General features: G+C 41.1%; 7 protein-coding genes across 7 annotated transcripts; 3 read left to right on the top strand and 4 right to left on the bottom strand.

The window, feature by feature from the left end:
- Nucleotides 1-707: 707 nt before the first annotated feature.
- On the bottom strand, nt 708-1,247 carry C922_03827 (cytochrome c; the record flags this gene model as incomplete). The annotated part of the gene is made up of 2 exons (XM_008819416.1): nt 708-952; nt 1,139-1,247. 2 exons carry the CDS (start codon nt 1,245-1,247, stop codon nt 708-710), a joined length of 354 nt encoding a protein of 117 aa, XP_008817638.1.
- A 2,596-nt stretch (nt 1,248-3,843) lies between these two features.
- On the top strand, nt 3,844-4,404 carry C922_03826 (hypothetical protein; the record flags this gene model as incomplete). Its single annotated transcript, XM_008819415.1, has 2 exons — nt 3,844-4,173; nt 4,309-4,404. The coding sequence occupies 2 exons, from the start codon at nt 3,844-3,846 to the stop codon at nt 4,402-4,404; spliced, it is 426 nt and encodes a 141-aa protein (XP_008817637.1).
- Nucleotides 4,405-6,212: 1,808 nt separating this feature from the next.
- Nucleotides 6,213-8,429, top strand: C922_03825 (hypothetical protein; the record flags this gene model as incomplete). Its single annotated transcript, XM_008819414.1, has 2 exons — nt 6,213-6,486; nt 7,873-8,429. 2 exons carry the CDS (start codon nt 6,213-6,215, stop codon nt 8,427-8,429), a joined length of 831 nt encoding a protein of 276 aa, XP_008817636.1.
- Nucleotides 8,430-9,762: 1,333 nt separating this feature from the next.
- On the top strand, nt 9,763-11,103 carry C922_03824 (hypothetical protein; the record flags this gene model as incomplete). Its single annotated transcript, XM_008819413.1, has 1 exon — nt 9,763-11,103. The coding sequence occupies one exon, from the start codon at nt 9,763-9,765 to the stop codon at nt 11,101-11,103; it is 1,341 nt and encodes a 446-aa protein (XP_008817635.1).
- Nucleotides 11,104-11,542: 439 nt separating this feature from the next.
- Nucleotides 11,543-17,590, bottom strand: C922_03823 (hypothetical protein; the record flags this gene model as incomplete). Its single annotated transcript, XM_008819412.1, has 22 exons — nt 11,543-11,806; nt 11,970-12,041; nt 12,161-12,226; nt 12,405-12,491; nt 12,645-12,899; nt 13,064-13,336; nt 13,475-13,626; nt 13,822-13,898; nt 14,029-14,115; nt 14,221-14,312; nt 14,446-14,570; nt 14,750-14,840; nt 14,999-15,139; nt 15,272-15,329; nt 15,491-15,549; nt 15,666-15,764; nt 15,915-15,956; nt 16,087-16,237; nt 16,363-16,562; nt 16,698-16,802; nt 17,005-17,061; nt 17,474-17,590. 22 exons carry the CDS (start codon nt 17,588-17,590, stop codon nt 11,543-11,545), a joined length of 2,670 nt encoding a protein of 889 aa, XP_008817634.1.
- Nucleotides 17,591-19,231: 1,641 nt separating this feature from the next.
- Nucleotides 19,232-20,368, bottom strand: C922_03822 (hypothetical protein; the record flags this gene model as incomplete). The annotated part of the gene is made up of 1 exon (XM_008819411.1): nt 19,232-20,368. One exon carries the CDS (start codon nt 20,366-20,368, stop codon nt 19,232-19,234), a length of 1,137 nt encoding a protein of 378 aa, XP_008817633.1.
- Nucleotides 20,369-22,539: 2,171 nt separating this feature from the next.
- Nucleotides 22,540-25,131, bottom strand: C922_03821 (hypothetical protein; the record flags this gene model as incomplete). Its single annotated transcript, XM_008819410.1, has 1 exon — nt 22,540-25,131. The coding sequence occupies one exon, from the start codon at nt 25,129-25,131 to the stop codon at nt 22,540-22,542; it is 2,592 nt and encodes an 863-aa protein (XP_008817632.1).
- Between the last annotated feature and the right edge of the window lie 2,711 nt (nt 25,132-27,842).

The raw sequence follows: 27,842 nt of genomic DNA, 5'->3' as shown, positions 1-27,842 counted from the left end.
ATTTTTTAAAATATTTTTTTTTAAAAAAAAGGTTATAAAATTAAAACAACTGGTAACAACGTAACTGTAATTTTGTCATTTTAAAGCAACACGAGTGTAACATTTTTCAATTTACACATGGCACACGAATTTACATACACAAGAAACATATTTTAACTCACAAATGTGTCAATCGTGAAAAAAGGAATGAGGAAAAAAAAAAAAAAAAAAAAGTGGGAAGAAGCAATAAGTACAACAAACAGCTATACATATGTGCCGATATTATGTGTGCCCTTCGTTGTGCTTCCTCTGCTGCGAGGTAGGTGGTCCTTTTAGGGGGTAAAACTTGGGATGGCACTACCGTCCAAGCTCCGTTCACCAGTTGCGCGATTAACGCGACTATCCGTTTCGTTTCGCGTTGTTTTGCGCCATTTCGCTGCGTTCCTTTTATGTGGCTTTTTTACCCTTAATTTGGTGTAGGGTTCACGAACAGCGTGCAACGAAATATAGGGAAACAAAACCCTGATGCTCTGTTGACGATGTTAACGGCATTCTAAAATGACCACAGAAATGGGCGTTACACTTGGCATAACCCGACGTGAGCTAGTGGGTCGCTCCATCGTCTCAGCAGTTGACACAATTTGACGGACGTCCCCCCTTCGCCCCAAAAGCGTACCTTCAACTCATTTGATATCTTTTCCATGTGCCCATTTCCGCACCTACGCTCGTCACTCAGAGGAAGCCTTCTTCAAGTATTCAATCAAATCCGCTCTTTCCTTTTCCTTCTTGATACCAGCAAAAATCATTTTCGTTCCTGGGATGTATAACTTAGGGTTCAGTAGATATTCATACAAATGCTTGTCCGACCAGATAATGCCCGAGTTTTTATTTGCATCCGAATATGGGAAATCCGACTCTCCAGATTTTCTGCCGTAGAACCCGTGTAGGTTAGGGCCCTGCTTTGCCGCTCCGCCTTTTTAAACAAATGGTGAGAAGGCAAGAGGGGGGTGGAACGGAAAATAAATACATGCGTATGATGCACATACAGTTGCTGTGGGAGGGTGTCCCCCACTAAGCATACCTTTCCTCTCACGGGGATGTACACCCCCCAAACACAAACGGAGGTACACACAATAAACAGATGATCACCTCCACTTACCTTTATTTATCGTGTGGCATTGCGCACACTTGGCCTTAAAAAGCTTGGCACCCTTTTTGTAGTCACCCTCAGGGACGTCTACTTTCGGTTCTGGCCTTATCTGAGACATGGCTGTGCTGTTTTCAAAAGGAAAATTTTTTAATTAGGAAAGAATGCGCAATTAAGGTTAAAAAGGTGTGCGCTTAAGTCTGGAAGAGATTCTACAATGGGGCCGACGCTGGTTGGTAATATTGTTGAAAAATGATCTGGTAAAAAAAAAAAAAATTTTAAACATAAAAAAGGATGTACATATGCGAGCTGGGGCGTCCCATAAATGTACTCATTATTTTCGCAAAAAATGTTCGCTTTAAATCTGGGATTTTTTCACTTATTGGCCTCGCTTCCATGTGCGGTGTTTCGTTTTCCCATAAGCTCATGCATGCCTGTTGCGTTCATTACTCTCCTTTTCGCTTTAGCTTTTATAAGCTCCTTCTGCGATTTTAACGGGTTAGCGGGGGGTATGTAGCGTAAGTACATACAGTATTAAAAGCTTGGGGTTCAAAATTTGCAATTGGTTTTAACTTTTCCCGTTCATCTTAATTGGGTGAGGAAACATTTTCGTTTTACAAATAGAGCAAATGAGTAATCTTTCAAAAGGAAGAAATGCTCCTTTTTTTAAAACTATCACGTATATTTATCTTTACTATTATGTTCATTCGGGAAAAAAAAAAAAAAAAAAACACATGTGAGAAACGAACATGTTCACACTTGCTCAACTGTGCATAAATATGGAGAAAGCGTTTTGTGTATTTTAGAAACCTCTTTTTTAACATTTTGCAAATTTCTCCGCTTCGGTGGGCATTCCTGCCGCACAGGGCAATTGGTACTCTCCTCTTCACAAATTTATGCCCGCACAAATGAGTGCTTCGTAGGGCTCCAAGTGGACCATACAGCCATCCAAGCACAACTCATACCGGTACATACGTTATGCGCCACGTAGGCATAACAAAACAAACATAATAACACAAACGTACGCGTCCGTATACTTCTGTATACTTGCGCATAGGTCCAAGGGTTACAGGGGGACACCGATCATGTGCAGAATGACGCCCTGTTTTTGTAGACCATTAAGCGAAAAAAAAAAAAAATTGACACTATTAAATTCTCACACAGGCGTTCTTATTTCGCAATTTACCATTTCGAGTGATTACTTTTCATACTCAAATGGAGCGCATTGTTGAAATGTAATTTTTGTGCATTTTTTTTTCTTCCCCCGCCTCCTCTGCCACACAGTCGAACAAATGAACAGTCGTACAATTCCACCTGCAACAGCTACTCTCAGTAGGAAAAAAATTACATAAAAAGGGTAAATATTGGTACCAAAAAAGGGGTAAAAAAAAAAAACATCTACATAATAGGTGAATTGTACGGTCCCACATTTTTCCCCTCAAAATGGAATAAGAACAAGTATGTAACTAATTTTATTCGTGTGAACGTCTTCACATTTTGCATATTAACATTTAAAAGAAGAAGAGAATACAGCCATTTGAAAAAATTGCATATTGAAATATACCTCCCGCTTACCAGCCTGACACCACCTGTGGCGTCTATCACCCCCTCCCCCCTTGAAACAGTAAAGCGGCACGGAGAATTCACTGTTATTCTTATTTTGTCGTCCCTGGATTGTTACACCTTCGCATTCGTTCCAATTAAATCGCTTCCTAACAAGTGGTGAAAGAAAAAAAAACTTAATGAAGGGATAATAAAACGGGTAAATGGTCGACCAAAAACCATGCCGTTAAGGCTATCTAAAAAAAGAAGCTCCATTATTCTTTAAATTACTAAAAATGTGATGGCGAAATAATGACAGCGCGACAGCTGCTGATCAAACTTTGCTACCACGAAGACACAGCCTCTCAAAGGTTAACCCCTGCCCGTGCAGACAAAACAAACACATGGAGCAAATGTAACGAAACCTTTTGTCCAAATATGTCTATAGCATCATCAAAATTTTGAAGTGGGCTCCCCTCGAAAGGTGTCCTCTTTGTAAAATTTCAACTGCGTATTTTATAGGTGAAAGGTGCCCAAAAAAAAAATAGCAAAATTTTATTTGCACAGTTCACGAAATAATGATTAATTTCAGCAGGCAGTAAAATTATTTTCAAAGGATCTCCACCCCTTCATATATTCCTAATAAGACATCCATCACGACAAAAATATCGGACGGAAACAATTGGATCATTAAAAGTATGTTCGTTTATGGCTGCTAATTTAAAATACTCCCGAAAAGGCAGTTCACAAATTATTTAGAGCACACGCCTTCTTTATCAGCCGAACACTCATATACCATGTTGTATCCACTGGAACATAATAAGACGAGAAAAATGTTTTCAAAACAGAAGCAAAAAGGAAATAATGCGAAAAACGTGCAGAGTGAGATAATAAGAAGATATAATTGAACCTTCACAAGGAGTAAAAAAAAAAAAAAAAAAAAAAAAAAATGCGTAAGGAGGATTCCTCTTTAAAACGCCATATGTGTAGACACCCACGAAAAAGCACACACCTTCCGGAGTTTTTGTTTTATTTCACGTTAAGGAACAAAAAATGAACCCCAAAGCGGAAGAAGTACAGATAAATAAATAGGAACAGTATTGCTAGCTGAGTATATGTAGAAAAAAAAAAAAGTTGCACTATAAATAGCATACAGAAGTGTAATTCAAAAAAAAATGGATGATAGTTCTGACGAAAGTTTTGAAGGCGTTGAAGAATTGAACGAAAACGATGAAGTCAGGTCGGAAAACGTAAACGATGAAGTAAAGTCGGAAAACGAAAACGGTGAAGTCAAGTCGGAAAACGAAAGTGGCGAAAATAAGCTAGAAGATGGCGAAGACAAAGAGGGGGACGATAAAAATGAGGCCAAATCATCTGATAAACTGAATGAAAAAAATGAACCAGATCCTACCGATAAAAACGAAAATAATATTTCGGACGAAGCGAACAATTTGCAAGATTGTTCCAATTTTACCTTTGACAAAAGTTTATTCTCCGCACCAAAGGTAAAATTGTGTAAGAAGTTGCACGGCTCTACGATTACAAAAATGGGGATGCAACTCCGCATATTTTTGCGTTTTCACGTTTTTCACCGCTTATCTGTTTTATCTCTTCACCATTTACTCCTCTCCTCCACGCAGTTCCATCCCCACTATCTCATGAAAGACCACGCTGTGCAGTACCTTCAGCCCATAATTAAGAAGGCCAGAAGAAGAACTTTCATGTACTGCTGCTGACGGAAAAAAAGACCCAGACATGAAACTACGTTACGAAAAGGAGTTACACCACAAATGGGGCGTTTAAATATGGTGGAAGCAAAAACAAGAGGAGTTAAAGCCACGCGAAAAAGAAAGGTTATACATAAATGTGGACATATATGCTACACTTAGTAAAGGCAGTACGCACGCTTTCTAGCACCCAAATCGCTCCATATCTTGTTCCCTTCTTTTAAGCATGCCACATATTCGAAAATGCTTATTTTGCGAAATGGTATATATACATATATACGTATGAACACTCCACGCAGAACAAAGTGAAACGTTTCGCTGTTCACAGCGAGTGCACTGATTAGAGAGAAGCACTTCTAATGGACACACGTGTTCCCACATGAACATACCGTTTCTCATGTGCGCTAGCTGGTCCGCTTTTTCCTTACCCCGACCGTGTGAGCATCCTTGATTTCACTTTCGAAAGCTCACTTAAATTCAAAACGCAACTCTGCATACATTCGGTTATGCCCATATAGAAATTTCAACAAAATGAAGGGGCAGATGCTAATACGTTTTTTCGGGAAGAACCTCTTCTCTACATGTAAAATGAAAAAAAAATCCTCCCATAGCAATTTAGTGATATTATTTTAAATATCCTCCAAAAAAGGCTAATTGAGGCACGGTCAAAATGATGCAACTAACAAGAGTTCTGGGCAACGTCAATTTACATATTAAACAAGCGGTTATATGTTCATATCCATAAATGGATAAAAAATAAAATTTCGCCATGTGTCTAATTGGCCACCATTTTTACCTACACGTGGCTGTACCTAGCTCACTATTGCTTAAGAGCTGTCAAATGAGCAAAAAAAATGCGATCGGATTTATTTTTCGACTAAAACTTAGTTTATCCAAAAGGAGCGCCTATCCTTTTGTCACATTCGTTTGTATAATAAGGAAAAAATCGGAGCGGTATATGTTCATGCCCAACAATATGCATTTATTTATATATTTTTTTTCTTTTCCAATGTAGCTGTCTCCTCCGAATTGCCCGTTGTTGTACACAATTCTTTTATGCTCAAATGAAGCGCTGGAAGTGACAACGAAAATGCCTAAACTGGAAAGGCAATTAATGGGAAACTTTGTTTAGCTAGCTATTTAAAGAAAAAAATAGCCATTTTTGAGAAAAAATACAGCTAGTTGAAAGAAAAAAAAAAAAAAAAAAAAACAGCTTTTCGAGGGATGGACAATTCGAGAGTTGCATAATCGTTAATGTCTACATGTGTCTCTCAAAAAATTTAATATCCGACCAGTTGTCTTCTATTTTGTTTTCTCATTTTATTATCATTTTTCACTTTTATTCTTAACCTCGGTGATACCTTTTTTTCTTTTTTTCCAATATGTCATAATTCTTCTTTCTTTCCTCCTTTCGTGGCAAATACTTGTATCCCTTAGCAGAATTCAAGTCCTATGCATAAATCCCAATTTTTTCTTTTCTGAGCAATTCTTTTTCGTCTCATCCCTTACGCTTCTGAACTGCCCAGATAGATAAAGAGATATATGCCCCTATACCTATTTTACATATTTCCCTATTAACCCATTCACCCATTTCCAAGATGAAACGCGCTTTAATTTTGCTCCTACCCCTACTCCTTGTATTGGCGTACGCTCACGGAAGAACCTCTGACATAACCTCACACATTCACCAACGAACAAAAAATGCGTCGGCCGCACAGATTTTTTCCCCAGAAACAACAGACAAGGAATGCATAAAATGCCTACCCGATAATTTTTGTGAATGTGAGTGCAGCTGTAAAAACAAAACGGGTTTTACCATGAAGTATAGACACGCAAGTAAGGGATCCAAACTACAGAGATATAATCTACTTAAGAGTAAGAAGCATGCCAGCTCGGGACAATCTACCGATATGCATACTAAGAGTCCCATGTCTGGTGTACGTACGGAAGACCCCCTTCAACATGAAACCAACACGGGGGATGGAACGGCACAAGGAACCAACACACAGGATGATAAAATAACCGAATGCTTCTCCTCCTGCAAAAGTGTCACGGGTGTCCAAACCGAGGAATGCAGCTGCTCCTGTTACTGTTAATTCGGATGAGGAAGAGACATCGGGTCTCTACAAGTTTGGTGGGGATTTTCCCGATTGTCCCCTTCTGCCGAGGGGACAGCTGTTCCCTTTAGATACAGCCTTACTGCATATGGCCGGGCGTCCTTCCCGTTATCACTTTTTTTAATTCGAGGTGGAACTGTAGCGCGAATAGCTTTTTCATACACCTGTTTTAACGTTGTGGTTTCGTTTGTTCGCGTCGACCTGTTCGTTCCAGTTAGACCCTTGTCAACCACAACACTGTTTTTGTCCATGCGTCGTTACATATGTGCATCCCTTTCGCAAAAAGGAAGAAAAAAAAAAAAAAGACATTTTTCTTTCCCCTTTTCTTCTTACATCAACACACAACGATATATTGCACACGATATATCGAGCACAAACATGTAACAGAAAGAAACAAACCACTAATAGTCCGTATGACTAAAAGTACCACTGTGTGCACAGACGCTACCATCCAGTGTCCATTTCGGGGGCGGCTTGCACAATTAAGCATGTCATACCCCCGCGCCCGTTCAAAAGGCAAAAAGCTCAGCGCACTCCACCCTCCAGGGTTGTTACTTCGGCTGCCTAACGCATGTCGTGTTTTTAACGGAGAAAGAAATGAATGCATATGTGGAGTAAATGACAGACATGAGATGTTAAAAAATATATCACGAGGGGTAAAACCTTCCGGGGCAAAAGCGCAGTTAGCGCTGCATATATATTTTTCCCCTTTTTCCTAACGTTTTCACGCAACAAGGGGAGGATGTTAAAGGAGGAAAAATCAAAAGGTGTATACTTCCAAACACGGAAGCACTTTAACTAACGCGCAGTGAAGAATAAAAGCGAATAAACAAATGAATAAGAAAACGATATGGCACTTTCTGTTCCTGCCATCTTCGAATAACTCGCAATATCCGTGATCAATCTGACGATGGGAAAATGGAAAACCGCCATGGAACAGCTTCGGCACGTTATCCCACTGACCCCGTTTGACAAAATAATAGAAGCGAAAACGGTTTAATTAAAAGGTGTGAAACAGCCGATGCGGGGAAGTATACATTTGTATACATAAGATGAATAACTTTTTTTTTTTTTTGCTTCTGCCCATTTAGGAAGAGTCAAGAGTAGCGCATGCCAAACGGGCCATGAAAATTACACAGGAGGGAAAGATTTACCATCACAGTGAATGCTAGAAAGAAAGAAGGGTGAAACGTAGCCAGGTGTGCAAAGATACATACCTATGAAGCCATAAAATTGGTGGGTATACCCACATCTACCCCCCACCCACTTCATTGGGATATTAAGGCAGATGGGGCATTCCTACTCGATGACCTCCAGCGCGCAGTTAAAAAAACGTACACCCCGCCTTCAACATAAACAGCACATTTACAAAACAGTATGCCGCCTGTAATTTACAAAGCTCCACTGCCCGTGCGCCTAAAAGCGCCAAAAGGAAGAATAGTACCGCTCAATGGCCCAGACATAAAAATAGGGAAGTCACTTATAGCTGCATGCCCCAGAAGAATAAGAGCAGAAAAGTTGTCGGAAATGAAACAAATTATACGTAGATATTTAGGGAAAAAAAAAGAATATTTTCTCGATGTGCATGCTACTTACAGTGTAACAAAGAAACCAGATGGCACCAAAATGGGACAAGGAAAAGGAATCATCGATTATTTTGTTGCTAGAGTTCCAACAGGAAAAACAATTTTCCACATTCCTTCCATCAGTCCGTTTAATAGCTTAGGATTTGAAGACCCGGTTTATAAAGTTTTAAAAAAAGCAGCAGCTAAAGTAGGCATTCCTTGTGTATTTAGGACACAAAATAATATATTTCGAATCAATAATGTAAAATATATTTCCCAAAAGAAAGTCGCCGCTGACCAAATGATACAGTTTAATCAGTACAGATCAAAGTTGTTTCAGAGGGGCGAATAAAACAAAAAAAAAAATATACCACTGGAATGAATTACATTGGAACTCTGCGATGGAAAGTACTGCACCTATATCGTATCTGCTCATAAAAAAATGTTTCACATAAACACTAAACGGAATCTGCTTGACGCGCACATGCGGGGACAGTCCACCACCACACGTCCTCCTTTATGTGACTCTTCCGTCAATTCGGGACGAACAATGGAAAATATCCCACAACGACACATTTTTCCTTTTTAAGGATGAAAATATAAACATGTACCAAATGCTTTCTGCGTATGTTCAAGCGACATCAGCAGCGCGGACGGTAGACGGAGTGTCCTTTGGTTTTCTCCGTTTTACTTCTTTTTTCGTAGAATGGTAAGCCAACTGTGAGTCATTTTTATGTGGAGTGTCACACAATGTGGCTCAACAATCGATTTTGCCTATTTGTGCAGGAGATGGAACAGTGCCCTCTCTCATGTTTTGGTCCACTCGAACGAATGGGGAAATAACAGCATCCCATTTTTTTTGGCAAATGCATAGTATAAGACGCTGTTGCCACACTGGAATGAGAGGGCAGGTCAACTTCCCTTACAAGTAACATGACAACCGGGGGAATGCATTTTTGGCTTTCGTCTAATGGTACTTTAGCATTTACAGATTATGCCCCCAGATGATAGGGTGTTTTTCCCTTCCCCGTTGCCGCTTCAAAATGGGTAGGAAAAAACGGGAAAGTCTATTGTACTCTCCGCATTACGTTCATTTTAAGAGAAAAGAGATGAAGGAAGCATCGTTACAAAAAATGCGACAATTGCGTAATATGTAAATTACGTACGTATGCAATTTTGTTGTAGATGGTGACAACAATGAGATGTGTTTTTTATTAAAATTATTTTTTATTTATTTATTTATTTTTTCCCCCAATTATACAGCCTCCTTGGGGGCGAAATGACGCACTAAAGAGCTTATTTTATGCAAACGACCCCAGTCCAAATATTTTCATCATTTTACTTCCATCCCCGCTGCTCATTTTCTATGCATATTTTTCCACCCCCGCGTTATTCCAACGCGATAGAATGATTTTTTTTCTTTAAAAAGGAAAGAGCTTGCTTATATTGTAAGGCCATTTTGGTAATCCCCACTAATGAGAAGCTACCAAAAAAAAAAAAAAAAAAAAAATTCATCCCATGGAACGGTACAAAAATAATCCTTCCCAAGAAAGGTAAAAAGAAAAAATGGCAATGTAAGGGCAACAATGCCGGCGTATACTTTTACCTATAAGCACGTTTATGTGTACGGCGCCACCCGTACGTGCGACTGAGCATATATAACCTAGTGGAGAAGCAACTGCAGGATGGAGGAGCAGCAACAAGGCAACCCAATGGAGGATGAGGAACGTTCGTCCAGTGGGAAGGACGACGAAGTTAAGGATGACCAATCGGTGAATCCGTCAGGTGAAGAAGCGCAACCCGTGGACACCCCCCCGAGCGGCAAAAATGACCAGAAGGGAGAAGCCGAGAGGAAGAGGAAACATGCGGTGGAAGGCAAAGCCGCGACGAAACCCTTAGGAGAAGGGAACCAACTAAGTTTATACGTACAGATGAAGAAATCCAAAACGAAAGTGGGCAGCAACGGGGGGAGGGAAGGCCCGAGTGCTGACGTGGAGGTTTCCCCGAGTAGTGAAGAGGATCAGGTGGAGGATGACGTAATTGAGGAGGACGACGACCTGGTGGGGCAACCGCCCAGTAAAGAGGGAAAAAAAAAGAAAAAGAAAAAAGAGAAGAAGCAGGAGACGCAGCCAGAAACGCTCTCAGAGGGGAACTCCAACTCTCCCGCGGCAGCGGACGAGGTGAATCCGTCCGATTACGAAAGACTCCTGGCGTCGGAAAAAAACAACAGCGCCATATGGGTGAGCTACATAGCCTACCACCTGGAAAGGGGCAGCCTGGAAGAAGCCAGAAAAACAGCAGAAAGAGCCCTGAAGACGATAGATATACACAAAGTGGAGGAAAAGAGAAACATCTTCTTCTGCTACATAAATATGGAATGCACATATGGAGACAAGTTAAGAGAAGTGTTCAAAAGAGCTCTCCTTTGTTGTAATGAGAAGAAGGTATACATCCACACAATGAATGTGCTAAAGATAAATAAAAAATATAATCAGTTGAAACAATTAAGTGAAGAAGCGATAAAAAAATTTCACTACTCCAAAAAGATATGGTCGAATTATTTAGAAATTATACACAGCACGTTTAAAGATGAGGCATATGCACACGAAATTCTGTTAAAGTCTCTACATTGTTTGGCGAAAAGAAAACATCTACGTATGGTAATAAATGCTGCGAGGTTTGAATATAAGTATGCCAATAAAGAAAGAGGGAAAAGTTATTTTGAAAAATTAATCCAAGAATATCCAAAGAGGTCAGATGTTTGGTTTACTTACCTTGACATTCACATCAATTCTTTAACCAGAGGTGAAACAAAAGGAGAAAAAAAAAAATTGAATTTAAATCAACTTCAGTTTGTTAGAAATATATTTGAAAGGTTTTCTTCGTGTAAATTTAAGACAAGAGTGATGAAAATGATATTCACCAAGTGGCTCTTATTCGAGAAGAACCATGGCACCGTTACCAGCCAGAAGATGGTTCAGAAGAAGGCCTATGATTACGTTGAGAGTTTGAACGCGCTTGCTTGATGCATCGAGAGGCGAGAGGGGCAAACGGCACCTCTCGCCACGTGTCTGTGCGTCGTTCTTTTAAGCGGAACATTCCTTCTTCGCCTTTTGTTTGCCTTCATTTTGCCTTTTTTGCCTTCTTCGCTTTTTTTTTTATTATTGGTTACCCCCGCGGGAATACCATCATGCTGCCATGTCGCCATTCCGCCATGCCACCATGCCGACGTCCCGCCAATTTGTGTACCCTCCATTTGTCTCTTTTTTTTTGACGCCACTTCAGTCTTGTTACTACTCGCTTTCGTATTTTTCATTTGTGCCAACGAGGGGGGGAGGTTCTCCCCTATCAGCACTTAACTCCTTCGATAACCACCCATAGAAGTGTAAATAAAAAATGGCACGTCCCTTCTGGAGTCGCCTTCAAATTGATTTTGCTTCACCTCCACTTCACCTTCTGCCCCCCCTACGACTTCTGCAAAAACCGCCGGAAGCCACCCCAATCACTGGGCGCAGTCAAATTTGACGCACGTAAGAAGTCTACCAACTGACACAAAATGTCATCCTCCCAGGAGAAGTTCCGTCGCAAATGCTCCAGTAGCCTGTGCGACTCTCGCCAGTCTCCACCCAAATACAACTCTAGCGCATTTCCAAATAGCCTCAAATATTCCTCAGGAAAATTCATCTGAATTGACTTTATGTCGGCGCTCTTTGAATATTCCTCGTACAGCTGTGATGGGCATGTTAAAGATGTGCAATCTTTTTTGGTGGCTCTCTCTCGACTGGGTTAACGCATGCGGGGAGACCCGCCGAACGAACGAGAACAATCGGGCAGACAAAAAGAAGCCTATACGAATGTACGTGCATATGGCCACGCCGAGAAACTCTCTTACGTCGTATGCCAGATTCAACACTTCCTTCTTCCGACGGCGTCTTTCTGTCTTTTGCTTTATATCATTCAGAATCTGGGGAAGTACAAGTTAAGTAAAAACATTATTTTTTTTATTTTATTTTTTATTTTTATTTTATTTTGTTTTTTCCAAAGTGTATAGAAACGAAAAGTCCCTCCAAATAACAACGACACCTTTATCATTTTTATGTCAACATTTCTGGGCACATCAAACATTTCTATGTTTTTTCTCTTCGGAATCTGAGACGAAAAGGTTTAAATGTTTTTTGCTTCCTTTTTTTTTACCAAGGGTGGAAGATCCATATGTAGCTCTTCCCAGATAAAAGCATAGGGGTAAGTAAAGCATATACCAATTGAAACTCAACGAAGTCACCCACACGCACAGACACCCTCCCACACTTGGTTGTCTCTCCTTTACCTTATCAAGACGTATGTCAAAGGTGTATAAATCCAGGGGGTTCCCGCATCCCTTCAAGGTAACACGGTCTATTCTGCGCAGGGACTTCTGAAAGATGCATGAAAAGAGGGAAGGTAATAAGGGGCGATACACGCATGGCATGCATAAATGGAGAGGTGAAATCTCACAAGGGAGGGAAGGCAAAAATGGCGAGAAGACAATCGCGGGAAGACAAAAATGCCTGAACGCGAAACTGCCCACCTTGAACCCCTCAGACATGTTGTCGTAAAATTCGCCCGAGATGACGACGTTCCTTTTGTACGTCTTAGAAATGTCCTGTAGTCTGCTCGCTATGTTAACATTCTCGGATAAGTAGGAGAGGTCAATTTTGTAGCTGCTTCCAATGGCCCCTTCGATGGCCCAGCCGAAATGCAGACCGAAACTTAACTCGATGATGTTGTTCCCGACGAGCTCGTGGATCTTCTCGCTTTTGAGGAAGGAACGTATCTTCTCCGACTGGAGGGGGTTGAGTTAACAGCGTGCGGAGGTGCGTTGTATTATCGCGTATTGTATCTTTCTGTTCCGCGCCGCATTTTCCTGTGTTTTATCTTTTTCTGCCGCGTCGCCGCGCATGACTAGAGAGGCGTGCCTATCTGCACACGTAGCGCCTCCACCCTTACCTCGTGCAGCCTGATCAGCGTCTTCACGGTGGATAGGAACGCCAAATCGCAAACCCTGTTTATGCATGCCTTCTCCGAAACCTCTTCCTTATTCCCTTCACCTGTCACGTGGCACTTGGATGTCAACAGACTTATCCTGTCATTGTGAAAGTCTCTTTTTTTGCATTTCCAGACGAGCAAGAATGCATCTCCGATGTTTTTGTTTATGGATCCTCCGTAAAAATCGCAACAGTCGTGGATTATCTCTGCAACCAGGTTTATGAATATCATGATCTGGGCGCGGGGATGAATCAGTGTGGTGGTGAAGCGGAGTAGTGCTCAAGCAGTGTGCCAGTGTGATGGCGGCATCTGGGGGATGCGTTCCTCCGCCCATTCATTACGCACAAAAACGTAAACATCGAACGGTCTAACCTTCTCCTTCAGGACCTCCGTTATTTCGGTGAAATTCCTTATGTCGCAAAATGAGAAGACAGAGTAAACCACTTCTCCATTCACCAACAAGTTCACTCTCTCCTGCGCGTTGATATTTTTCGAAATAATTTTCGCGCCCGCCTCTCCGAAGCCTGCATAGGGGTGAAAGAGGCGGTAACAGAGGAATGGGACAGGCGAGAAAAAATGCAACCAAACACAGAAGATCTTTCGAACGGATGGTAGTTCACATCGTGGTTGCTAAGTCTCCATTATGAGCACATCACAAAATTCTTGCTGTAGCAGCCAAAAATTCGAATGATCAAAGCAGCAGTTCAAATCAGGAGTACCTAACAACATCAGGGTGCCCAGTTTCATCAAATTTTCCTCCATCTTCAAAATTTCGTAATTCTGCTTTATACCTTTTCTGCATTTTTGGAGTAAATGTGGCATCAAGGGTATAGAGTGGGCCTGTCTATATCTGCTCTCCCTTCACAAGATATGTGCACCTCCTCATATGTATGCACCCGCTCCTCTGTGTAAGGGCCTCCCTTTACCGCTTCAATTTTGTGTTCCTTAGTATATTGTCCAGCTCATGGTTTAAGAGCTCCTCCTGCATCTCCAGTGCCAGCGTTGGATTCGATCTACGAATCAGTGGGTTAGGTAAAGACGAATTTGCAATAAAGACCCAGTTGGACAGATGCACACCCGAGATGCAGACAAGCTAATCCGACTAGACCGCGACCTACTTCATCAGCTTCAACTTCTTCAATATACTCTCTATTGGGAATAGCAGGACGTTAAGTTCGGAGGTAAAGTAAAACAGTATAATGAAGGAGAACTGTACGGGAGGGGAGGAAGGGGGGGGAAGATTAAAGGGAAGGAGTGGACACTGCTGTTTTTTTTTTCTTTTTATTGAAGAACCCGGGGGGGAGGCAGTGCATTCCGAGCCCATCTCTACGTGGCGGCCCTACCACGATGACGAGAATCTTCAACAGGACAACGTTCTTTATTCGTTTCTTTACATTCTTCTTAACATTTATGTAAAAGGTGAACTCGGCCGACTGGTACACTTTCGTTTCGTACCTCCTCAAGGAGTCTTCCAGAGGGGTGAATTGGGGAGGTTGTTCCCATTGAGTAATCACACGCAAGAATGTACACATGTATATATACATACACATATACATATATAGACATATACATATACTATCCTCTCACACCAGCTGAACTGCACACCTATGCACCACTAAAGTGCAATTCTCTTTTTCGAGTCTTTACTAAGGTCCTTAATTGTTCCACTGAGAATTACTTCCTCTTCCTCGTCTCTTCTGTCTGGGGGGTTCATGCTTATAAATTTCAGGACCTCCTTCTGTGTGAATTTTCGAAGTTCATGGGGGGTGGACCACGTGATACATTCGCTGCACAGGTGGGCACTCATGTTTCGTTCACTGGAATGGCACCAATCCAGTCCAGCATTTACCCCCCCCTTGCGCCCTTCAGTCCTACTCACTTTTACTCTCCCCTTACGTGTGACAAATGGGCAAAATCCCACAGCGTCCGTTTTTGCGTCCCTACATTTAACTCTTTCCTGTTGACGAAATTTTGCAGTCTTCTTTTTGATTTAAAGCTGACTAGGTATTCATCGGCGCCTTTTCCCTTTTGTATTTCCTACGGGGATGCGTAGGTGCAGAAGTGGGACAAGCGTGCCTACCCCCATGGTCACATGCGAGGTTGCACAAGTGAGTGCCACTCGACTATGTTGTCCTTTTTTTTCTCTCTCTCTCCTTTCTTCCCTCGTACAGTGTAAAAATAAAGAGCCTTCAAAAATTCAGATTCGTAATAATCTTCTAAGGAGATTCTGCAGGGGGAGGGAAGCATAGAACATGCCTAGAGAAACAGACACTTGGGTCTCTACAAAGACGAACATTTCAAATATAGCAGAAAAGGGATTCTCCTTTTTTTGTTCTTTCCAATTTCTTCCAATTGATCCATTCTTTTTCTTTTTTTTTTTTTACGAACAAGTCAAGGTTGTAGATGAAATACTCCATGGAGTTATTCTGTCCTTTGGGAATGGACATCTGCTGGGGAGAAGTGATGCAGGAATAGTGAGCTAAACGTGACAAAAAGTAGCTCCAAGAAGAGGCGACTCTCCGAAAAAAGATATGCCCTACGTCACCACCACCACCTTTCTTACCGTCTCGATAAATATAAAGGACAGCATCATGAAGAACAGGGACATAAAATATCTTTTTATCAGCGCCAGGTGCATTTTGTTCGTGAATTTTAGGCTCTCCTGAAATGGGGAAGAAGCATCTCCATGGGGGTCACTCCATTTTTGATCACTCCACTCGTATGCACAAATGGCTGCAGCCGTCCCATGTAGTTTCGATCCACATAAGGGACTTCTCACATGGAGGCAAGGGCGGCTCCACCGCGTCTTTACCTTCAGATTTGTTCTATTTTGCATGCTCTCCATTTTTTCGAACTTTGGAGAAGGGATCAATGAGGCGGGAAGATGGCGGAGCGTTGTCATAAAGGCATAAATAGGTGCACACATATTTATCTTTCCACGTGTACATGCGGGAACAGTATTCTCTACAATACATCGGCATTACATTCCACTCATTCCTGTGCTTGTACTTCTCCTTGGTGTGTCTCCCGACGAAGCAAATAATCAGCCTATATATCTTTGTGACCCTCAGAGCCTTCACCAAGTGTATGAGATAAATCACATCTTCACTCCCAACATCACTTATTCCGTTTATTCTGTAGTGAAGGAGGAGACGTGGAAGTAATAAGCAGTCAAGTTGTCCGAGCATCTGCATGGGAAGACCCCCCCCTTTTTAGTCCTCCTCTTTTTCTGGCCACCCACTTTCTCCCCTCGGACTAACCTCTTCACATAGGAGTCAAACAAATCGAAGAGATAATATTCACAAATGAACAAATCAAAGAATAAGGATACCAAAGAGATCACTTCGAAAAAGATAAAATAGCAGGTGTAGCTTCTCCTCGTAAAAAAATTTATCATCACTTCGATGCAGCATATGAAGATGAGGAGGACGATGAGATGATTGGACAGAGCGTCATGCTTCTGAGAAGAGGGTCCACGGGAAGGTACAAATGATGGATGCGCAGGTGCTTTCACATCGTTTTCCTACTGGTAGATGCATACGTAGGCACGCCTTTTCTCTCCGGGTGCCGAAGTCTCCTTCTATCAATCTGTAACCTTTTCTAGAAGGATGTACAAAACGTCTTTGCTGAAAATTACAAGGAAGAGGTACAGAAGGTAAAGTAGCTTGACCAGCCTCGTCAACGCATTGGAGTATAGGCCCTAGAGTGAAAAAAGGGAGGTAAGGTGTGTTTGCTCTTGTGTTTGTGTTTGTCTTTGTGTGTCTGTGGTGGTCATGGTGTTGCTGCTGGACACAAAATAGCTGCAAAAATGGCTTCCCTTACAGCTTGCTCTCCTTCTCTCTATCTGATACTCTTCGTCACAAAGTGGTCTATGTCTTATTTTACTACTTTCCTATCCCTACCTCATACTTCGAAATGTCCAATTCGTCATCATATTTTTTCTCCTCATTTGTAATCTCCTAAGAAGAGTTTACCCACGGGGTGAAACATTTATTCACTCTTTTCGTGCGTGTCTCTTTGATTGTTTCTTCTCTGGTAAATGCGAGAGACCTCTCCCCCCTCGTACGACATGCACGCATTGTAGGGGGTACAGAATGGGGAAATAAAACCAGACGGTGGAATAGAACAAAACGGTTGGATAAAGCAAAACGGTTGGATAAAGCAAAATAATTTTTCGCTTCCCCCGAAAATTGTCACACTACCCAAAGGGAGCATATTTACGTGGAGAAAAAAATACAACGACATAACGCACTTTCGTAGCATGAGTCTATTTGTGAAAAGTCCCATATGTTGTGGTGGCAAAACAAACAGGAGGACTAACTCTCCAATGTCTGCATCCACATGTGTGCATCTCCCCTCATCACTATGTACATTGTCAGAGGTAAAGGAGTATAGAACTTTTTCCTTCGATCTACATTTTAAGAAATATCTTTTCAGCTTCTCATTTGGGAAAATTTCCTTTGCATATATGTGCTTTAAGTCCGGCATCGTTTCACTTCTAACTTTTTATGAACCACTGTAGAGGGAGCGAAGGGGAGGAGAGGTCAAGGCAGGAAGAGACAAGAAGGGACAGGACGGAACAAAAAAGGACAGGATGGCACAACATAGGACCGGAGGGGACAACATAGGACAGGACAAGTACAGGACAAGACAGGATATACGTGTCTCTTCCCATGAACAACGGAAACGAGTGAAATTTTTAAAAAAGAACAACTTGTTTTACTTTCTTTTTTGTGATGATATCGAAGGAATGTTACGTCCTTCGCCCCACCCCCTCCCTTGTATGGAACGTGCTTACTCGCACTTCTACTACTTTGCCTCAGAGAAGTGACATGTGCGAAACGCATTTCGTTACTTGGTGAGCATGCTTGGGTTTTATTTTGATAGTACGCAACTTTGTTATCGTACAGTTTTACCATTTCAGTGCTTCATTATCTTAATATTGCGCTTTTTTTTTTCACTTCCGTTTTTGCCGGTTCCCCGAACTTTTTGTCTCATTTCGATATACCCCCCTGCTGTGATTTCCCAAGTTTAGCGCATCCACAGCTTGAGAAATGCCCCAAAAAGCGTCACTCACGATGGACGTTAATTTTAGCCAAACAGAGGAGGAAGCAATTTCCCATAAGTGTAACCTCTAAGCGGAGATGGGCCCATTTGTTATGGTCTCGTAGAATGTGTCCGAATCGACGCACAATAAGGTGGAGAAGTTAGAAAAATGTTTAAAAGACAAAGTAGAGAAATATGGCCCTCCCAATTAGCCCTTTCTATGAGCACATTTTAAAATACATCCCATTTTCCTCCCCCCAATGGGTGCACACATACGTATACAGGAGAATATGGGGAAAGTTTCCCGGGCAATCCCTAACGGCATAGACCCGCCCCTCCCTGTTTCTTTAAATAGGACCAATCCAACGATAGCATAAAGGAGAAGTGAGATCTATTTTCCACTTCACGCAGTTTGTATGGGCCACTTCTTCTTGATAGCATTGGTCCAAAAAACTAATTCGTCCCATATCCTCTAGCCTTCCTTGCTTGTCTCCGCGAGGGAGGGTGATGTCATTTCCCCCGACCGGGTCGTCCGCGTCACGATATTGTTACGTTAGTAGAGAGCTTTTCGATTTTTAGTTCTTAATTTTCTAACTTTTTAATTTTTTAGCTTTTTAATTTTTTCATTTTTTAATTTAATCACTTTCTAACTTTTTAATTTTCTAACTTTTTAACTTTTTAATTTTTTAGCTTTTTAATTTCTTCATTTTTTAATTTTATAACTTTCTAACTTTTTAATTTTTTAACTTTTCGTGTTCACCATTTGGCGTACACCGCTGCACCGCCGTTGCGGCAAACACATATGATAAGTTTATTATGGACTAGGGACACACAAAAAAAAAAAAGACTACACCGTGAGAGTAATTAAGATTATTAAAAATTATATGCAGATGCATTGTTGCGGCATGCCGCCGTGTGCATGCTTATGTATTCGGCGAAGACCCAGTAAGGGTCAGTTTGGCAACAGGGAGGTGCCATTCCGGAGCCGTGTCCAAAGGGACTCCTGTTCTCTCTGTGGCGACTTCCCGCTGCTCTTTTGTAGCGGGTGCCGTTGTTCCTCTGTGGTGACCCGCTCCGCGAATTCTAGACGCTGAAGTAAAATGTCACGCTTCCCTTCTTTCCCAGCGCACAGGGCTCGACAGCATATTCGGATAAGTCAAATGCGCAGGACAAGTTAAAGCTCTTTTTAAAATCACCAAAGGTTAGGTGAAAATAAATGGAGTCATCAGTTTCTTCGACATGTTTCAAATTAAAATTAATAAAAGTGTATTGAGACAAACAGTTAACCAAACTGGGGAGCAACTGATTCGTGACAATTTCTAATTTGGGTAACTTAATTAAAAATAATTGATTCGGGATGACAAGATAGATGCAGCTAACCGATCTGTCATTTTTATGATTAAACCCTACTGATGGAGAGATGTTTAAATTTCCTTTAGAAAAATCACAAACGTGTATCTCATCTTCAGTTGCGACTGAATACTCCTCACTAATTTCTCTTTTTAGATGTATTTTCACTTCTCCCTCTAGCAATTCGGACACTTGCTTAGGTTTTATTGAACAGAAGAATAAAATGTCACTTGCGTCTTCGTCAATCTGAAGGTAATACTCCTTTACCTCCCTATCTCTGTGCACGACATCTTTTATTTCATATTTCAGTTTCGGGGAAAAGGTAGTAATGTCTGTATTGTTCATTATATAATCTTTTAGTGGACAGTACACTCGAGAGTTCTGGAAGCATTTCACTTCGTATTCTTTATTGACCCATATTTTCACTTCCTCTCCGTGGTGTGGGTTTAGGTTGCATACCACTTTGGTTTTTTCCTGCGGAATGAAGTTTAATCTTTCTGTGAAATCACAGGAGGATAGGTTTGCTCGGTTGGTCTGGTTGGCTCCATCTCTGGGGTCTCCTCCATCAGCATTGGCTCTATCGTGGACACCTTTTCCGTCGTCACTGTTCCCATTGCGGGCATCGCCTCCGGTCCCATCATTTTTCCCTTGGTCACCACTGCTCGCATCGCGGGCATTTCTTCCCGTGCTATCGCTTCTCGCTTGGTCACCGCTTCTAGTCCCAGCGCTCCTATCGGTGGACGCGCCCTCTGTGCCAATGATTCCCCCGCCGCCGTCAATCCGGTCGACGACGTTGCGTGTCCGCAGGCCCCCCGCCGTTTTGACACTCACTAGCAGAAAAAGAAAGCACACCAGTAGGGGGGGTTTCATTTCGGCTTTCCGGTTTCTGCTTTCTGATTCCTACGTTCTGCTTCCTACTTTCCGCTTCCTACTTCCTACTTCTCACTTCTTACTCTCTGCTTCGTTTCTTTTTTTTTTTTTTTTTTTTTCTCTCCCTCTTAAGGCAAATGCACTTTCTGCATGTTCGCATGCATCAAACATTTACGATCACCAGATGTTACGCATTGGTGAAGTTACACTGGAAAAAAAAAAAAAGGCGACTGTTCCTTTTTCAATTTTGCTACCCCCTTTGGTTGGCTCAATGGGTTAAATTCGCCTAAGAAAGCTTTACATTAGCGTGTCACGAATTAGCTAACCACAAAGTCGTGCATTCTTCACAAGTGAAGAAGCTCGTGAGAAGGGCGTGGCACACTTAGGAACTCATAAAAGGGTGTGGGAGGGGACACCAATCTATTTCTTCCTTTTCACTTTGTTTTTCACTTTCGCTGCGAACATTTCTGTTTCTCAATTTTCACGTTGTTTTTCCTTTTTGATTAGCACCTGCTTTCCTCCCATTTTATTTGATTATTTTGTTTGATTATTTTATTTGATTATTATTATTTTTTTTTTTCTCTCTCTCTCCTCAAATGCCTCTTCCCCTTGCATGCACAAAAAAAAAACGTTGTAAGAACAAGAGCAACATGGCAACACCGCGCAGGCTTAAATGGTCACTAAATCAAGCAAAAAAAAAAAAAAAGAAAAAAATTCCATAAAAAAATGTGACATTATTTATGATGTTATTTTTTCCACTCAATGGTTATTATGTTTTGATTTTCTTTCTTCCCCTGTCACGTGGGTTCTAGATATATGCTATTATATTTTTAGTCAAAACTGCTTTACTTTTTTTTTTTTTTGTTTCCTACCTATTTGTGCCGTCAAAGAGGTAACACCCACTTGCCGCATGCACAATTTACACACCTGGCTTCCCCCTCTTTGGAGGGAGAACATTCCTTCGACGTACTCACGTCGAAGCGTTTCAAATGACTGGGGTCCTAAATATCAAATTTCGATTTCCATTTGGTGTAGCGAACTTGTGAAGGGAAAAAAATTGAGGTGAACGTTTTTTCATCTAGCTGCCATTTTTCAGTACTGAGCCCCCAACTTCCCAAGCCACGTCCTGATAAACATGAACGCGGCTTCCCAACCTCAGACAATGTCAGTTCAGCGAACATTTCAGATTTAATTAAAAGCAAGGGAAGAAGATATTCCTCCTTTCAGAGAGAATAAGATAAAGTTGAAAAATATGTACAGTCCATATACATACATTTTTTTTTTTACACATTATGCTAAATTATAAATCGGGCAGGGAAAAAAATTAACATAAAAATGTAACACAAAAAAGGGGAAGAAAAAGTAATCATGCTGTAGAGAAGTATGCGGCATGTTGTGCGAAAAGCGCACACGGGAAAAGTATTTAAAAAAAAAAAAAAAAAAAAAAAGGGAAAGGGTTTTTTTCATTTTTCCCTTATCAGTAAGGAATAATTACACATAATTGTGGTTCATCCTATCCATTATGTAACATGAACGGCACGGGTAAATTACGTAGAAGAAGGAAACGCAAAATTCGGTTGAATGAAGGGGAAGCGACAAGGGGGTTGAAATAAGCGGTGTCGCAATCGTTGCAGCGGTGTCATCCGTGTCAACCGTGTCAGCGGTGGCGCCGCTAAGCGGTGGTTTCACGAAACTGCTAATTCCGAAAGACGGTTGCATATACATGTACACATATACGGGAAAAAAAATTACAAAAACAAAGTGTTGCGTTGGGAGGGGGACCCACGGCGATGCGAGCCAATTCAGCTGCATACGGCGGTTAACTCCGAAGCGGCATCCGGGAGGAAAAAGAAAAAAAATCCTATTAATTAAACACACAGAAAAAATAAACCCATGCGGAATAAAACAATGCTCTTCTGATATTGTGTAGAATTTTGTTCCTTTTCCTTTCCCTGTTTCTTTTCTTTTTTTTTCTTTTTTTTCCTTTTTTTTTCTCTCCTGCACCTTCCCTTGGGGGGGGATTTCTCGAGCCACAGCACACCTGGGTGGACGACCCACGCATACGATAAATGTACACACATGACAGTGTTATCCATATGTAGTTGGGCATCTTCGCTGGGTCCATCCCTCCTTCTTATAGCGGCTTGTTCCTTTCCTCTGCGTGCCTGCTACTACTCCACAACAACCTTTGATATCAACTCGGGGGGGAATAAATCCCTGTTGTTATTTATAAGCCTTTTCCACCTGACCATGGTCAGGAAATGTTTCGTAATGAACTGTTCCACCAGGTTGCAATAAGGAGGCACCCTGTCCTTGAAGAGCTCCTCCTTGGTCATTTCCACAGAATGCTCCAGCTGTTTATTCAAATTCACTTTATTTAAAAACAATTTTTGTAAATTTCGAACCAAGTCCCCCTCCAGTTCGATCAATTTCTTATACACATTTGTCATGTCAACTCTGGAGTCATTCCTATAATTAATCAAATTGATAATGTCCTTGCGCTTTTTGTTGTATTCTTGGTTCATCTTCTTCCTGTTATCTTTAATTATCTGTATAATGATGTCCAGTGATCTGTATATAACGGAAAAGAGCCTCTTCATTTCTTCTTCCTTTTTCACCGTGTCGAATTTGTCCATGACGGTTTTGTACAGGTTTATAAAGTATGGCGACGCCAAGGTGCTACTGTTAATGGGGTTTCCGTTCGGATTACCAGCACAGGTCAGTGAACCGCTCGGTACACCGCTCAGTACACCGCTCTGTGGGTCGCTCAGTGTGCCACTCAGTAGGCCGCCCAACGCGTTTCTCAGCCCATCGCGCGAGGGGTGCGACCTTGAAAGGTCCAACTCAGGGGGGAAAATCACATTCCTGTTTCCTCTATACGCACTAGTGAGAAGCCCCATCTTCTCATTCAATTCCTTCAGAGTCCGTTTAACGTGTCCCTTCCATACGCTCCTAACCTTTTTAAATTCGCTAATTAAGCTATCCGCCTGAATCATGGTACTCACAATTTTTAAAATTTCGTCAATTTCTGTCTGCAGGTTTCCAGAGGCAATGTCAAACGAATTTGAGATCACCTTCATCTTCGTGATGTTATCCTTATACACATGTCCAAACTTCTCAATGTTATTTTTTATAACTTGTAGGCTATGTGGAGGGTGCATTAATTTGGCCAGCTCCATCTTAAATAGAGTGACTCTCTTTTCCGCACCGTACAATCCAATACTCAATCTGTTCAGGTTAAAAAATACATCTGGTTTCATATTCTTATTGGCTTCCTTAAAAAGTGTAATCATCTGTGAGAGTATACTAATCACACGCAGTAACCGATCAACTCCGTTAATCAAAATTTCCGTTCCTTTGTAATTCTCGATGGAGTACCATGCCTTCATGTACGAGATGTCCATGGTACTGCTTCTCGAATGGTAGAGAAACCTGTTCAGCTGTTTGTACAGGTTCTCATATTTCATTAGTAAATTGAAATTCTCTTGTACGACTAGGTCTCTTAGCTTCTCCACGAGGTTGAGGCAGATAGTGAGAACCTCGGCGATGTCGTCCCTCTCGCAGTAGGTAAAGGCGTCCTGCTCCTTCACCCAGTGGGTGTGCTTTTCCAGCAGCTGCAGGGTTTTCTCAAATACGAGCGCGTCGACCTCTCCAGTAACGTCGCTCATACCGCTGGTACTATTCGCTTCCTCCACAGCGTCCCCCCGAGTCTCCGATCTATTCACATATTCCTCATATTCACTGCGAATGCTTTCAATGTTGAGGAAGCTGTTGTTTTTTACGAGGGCGAGCTTGGGCACATTCTGCTGAATATCCAACCGGGTGATTTCAGTGGACATATCGATTAGTTCCTTCTCTAAAGTGCTCAGCCGTTTTTGAAGTTCATCCCTCGTGCTGGTGATCTTCGTTTGCAGATTGAACATCAATTTGGACGTCACATCCTCCACCAGGTTCAGCATGTTTCTATCGCTTTCTTTTCCACTGGCAAAGTCTGCACTGATAGAAGTGCCCTCCGCAGTCTGATGTTCCCTTCGAAAATTTGAAATATACACATCTGCCTCATTCTTCAGCTCATTCAATCCATAGTTTATATCATACAGAGCGACAACTTCACCTCTTAGCTTTGCCAAAATGTCCTTAAGTGATTCTACATTGGAAAGTATTTTATCCTTGATGTCGATAAAGTACACACTGCTTTTGCTATCTTCATTCGTCTTAGTGCTATTCAGCGATTCAGCTACTTCATTAAAAATGGAAAAATAGTCTCTTTTTAAACTTTCAATATTTTCATATTCGCCCAAAAATTGATTTTCAAAATGACGATAATTTTCACCAATGTCGAAAGAGTTCTTATTAAAGTCATCAAAAAATTCCGTCACAAGATTTTCCTCCTTTGTAAATATAATGCTCAAAAATTTCAGCAGTTCATTTTTTACAATGTCTTCCTTAAGTCCAATGCTATTTGGAAATTCTCTCACCAAGATTTTTTCAATAGCTTTAATTATATTGTGTTCACTTTTTCTCACTTTGCTAATGTAGTATTTTACATGTTCTTCCAAAATTAACTTCTCTATCGTGATACGAACATCCTTGTTGTCAAATAAGGCTATAAATTCTTTGCTGAAGTTTTGCCCTTTTAATGTGCTTGAGTATACATCTTCATCATTTATAATTTCACAAAATATGCTAACCGTACTCGGTTTTATTAAACAACAAAAAATTAAAAAGAGACATAATGTAAAAATTGCTTGTACCCTTCTCATTGAAAATTATAATTTTTTTTTTTTTTTACTTCAAAATTGGGGAGATCAAATGGGGAAAAGTGATGACAGGGAAAAAAAAAAAATTCACATTAGGATTATACAAATGGAGGTGGGACAACTTCTAACACGATTGCGAAAACGTCGCATAAAAATGTACTGCGCTTAGATCATTCTCTTCTTTGGGACCTTCCCAAACGTCCGTTTTTTTTTTTTTTTTTTTTTTCTCTTCTAGGCGCGGAATGGATAGCCTTTCCCCTGCATGAACACGTGTCTCTTTATGTATCTATGTATGCTTGGGATGGTATATGCAAAAGCACGCTTCGACTGCTCTAACTTTTGTGTTGCTAAAAATACCAATGAGCTTTTGCTTCCGGAAAAAGAAAACTCAGCCAATTTACTGCGACACACTGCGCAACGTGCTCTACCAAAATTGGGAGTTCCCAAAATGAGTCGCTCCAGAAAAACTGCTTTTTTATAACTGAAAAATCCGGTTTGATTTGTTACGCTACCAGGTAAGGCGTTTTTTTTGTTTGTTTTCTCTTCCTTTTTGGGACGTAGCCCACTTGGTGGACCCTTCGTCTGTGCGCGAACTTTAAAATGGAAGTTGCTGGTTTGGATAATGCAAACTTGCTGGGGAAGGGTTTCTCTTTTCACCCCCGAGCTCGCGCAAATGCGTTCTTTTGTATATAATATATGTCCCACGGTCGTAGGGTCGCGGTTTGCATTTATGTGCAATCAAAAGTGGTACATATGGGTACATACATACACGTAGTCCCCGCGCGGGCTTAGCCCTTGGGTCCGTCACAAAAATAGCGGGCAAAGGAAAAATCACATCCCCTACCCCTTTTTGAGCGAACAAGCAAAACGAATAGCAACGAGGAATTCGCCTACGATGCGTAGAAGGGCTCCTCAGAATTATGCTTAGCCCAAAACGTTAAAAAAAAAAGGAAAAAAAAAATTAAGGTATCCCCTTCAACGTTTTTCTAAAAAAGTAAAAATTAAGGAATTTTTTTCTTCTTTTTTAATCGTGGGAAGCCCCCACAAGTTTGAACTTCAAAAAAATGGTATGTAATTTAAAAAAACTGTGTAAATAAATAAAAAAACGCATAAAAATGAAGTAAACTTTTAAAAAGGTACCTTATTTATATATACATAAATTAATCGCTGTTTTTGAGAAAATGAAAGAATAGTGGATTCTTTTCTCTTCAACAATGTGGGACCATTTTCAATGAATTATCCTTTGTTTTAAAAAAAATATACCTCTTTCTTTTTTAAAAATTATTTAAAATTGAAATGTAGCCCGGAGAAAACAAAAACGATTTACAATTAAAACTGGGAAACGCAAAAGAAGAAAATAAAAAAAATTGCCGCAAAGAATTGCCCTCAAAAGAAATACGGCGCAGAAGATACTTCCATTTTAGATGTTATCAAGTATGATGAATAGGGGGAATTATTTTATTTTTTTTTAATTTTTTGTTCTCTTTTTTTCGCCAACCTGGCCACATTCGGCACCTTTTCATCACATTTACTTTGAGATTCCAATTAATATGCCGACTGGGGCGACCGTCCCGTTCCTCCTCCCCAAAGTGAAAGGGAAACTTTGCAAACATGACAGTAAAATTGCGCCCTTATTTTTCCACTCCCCCGGTAACAATATTGCATATAAATTTTATGTCGGTTAAGAACGGTTCCTAAGATGGTCACCCCGTTAAGAAGGAAACTGGGCTGGCCGATGCGAAGTAGCAGTTGGATTGGATTACATATACCTATACCTCCCCATTGCGCTGTTGCTAACGTAGTGCTATACGTTAATATAGATGAGAAACCCCCCGCAGGAAAAGAAATAACAAACATGCAAATAGGGTCCAGTGCGTTTTGTTTTACATATAAAAAAATATGTGCGCGCTTAGTATTTTTTTTACTACGTTGATGGCGTTATAATACTCCTAGTCGACACACGTTCGATTTTCCCTGCTTCCACTGCTAACCTCACTTGTTCGAAAAGGCAACCCATATTATAACTGTACATTGCCGCGGTTGCAGCTATCTTCCGCTTGTTACTCGATTCGCGAATTGTTTTCTAATGAAAAATGAAGAAGCGAAGAAGGGGAGAGAGGGGCGACGCACCATTGAAACGCCAAAAAAGGGAACGAAAAAATTGGCTGTTTTTTTTTTTTTTTTTTGCGCATATGAATATATATATCACATTTTTGTGCTCCTCCCAACGGGATGAAAAAACCTGCTGCGTAGAAATGTATCCAAGCGGACACGTGCCCTTAGCGCCTGGGTTAACAGCACATATAAAAAAATCAATAATATACTTCATAAAAAAAGGTTTATTACGTGCGTAGGCTATAATATATACATATACCACCTTACGCTTTATTATATATTTGCTGGGCGGCAATTTTATATGTACTGTACCTTCAACCCCCCAAAACATCCACTTCTGCATGCAGACCTACGGGAGGAGCCTCCCCCCAACCCATTCGCTGAGCATGCGTCAAATTAGTTCAGCTTTAAATGGCCCTGTTTGCTTGCGCTTTATATGCATGGCGAAAGAAGAAGCACGGCAGTGTATGCGCGTTAAACGTCAGCAATGCAAATGTTGCATATATATACATGCTATCGTATACATAAGTGCCGCGTTTACTGTACTATCCGTACGATGAGTATATTGTTCAGGCCCTTTTCATGCGTTCGCCCCATGC

This window comes from Plasmodium inui (genome assembly GCF_000524495.1).
Source record: "Plasmodium inui San Antonio 1 unplaced genomic scaffold supercont1.17, whole genome shotgun sequence".
NCBI lineage: Eukaryota > Apicomplexa > Aconoidasida > Haemosporida > Plasmodiidae > Plasmodium > Plasmodium inui.
Note: the sequence above shows the minus strand (reverse complement) of the source record. Positions and strands in the feature narration are given on the sequence as shown.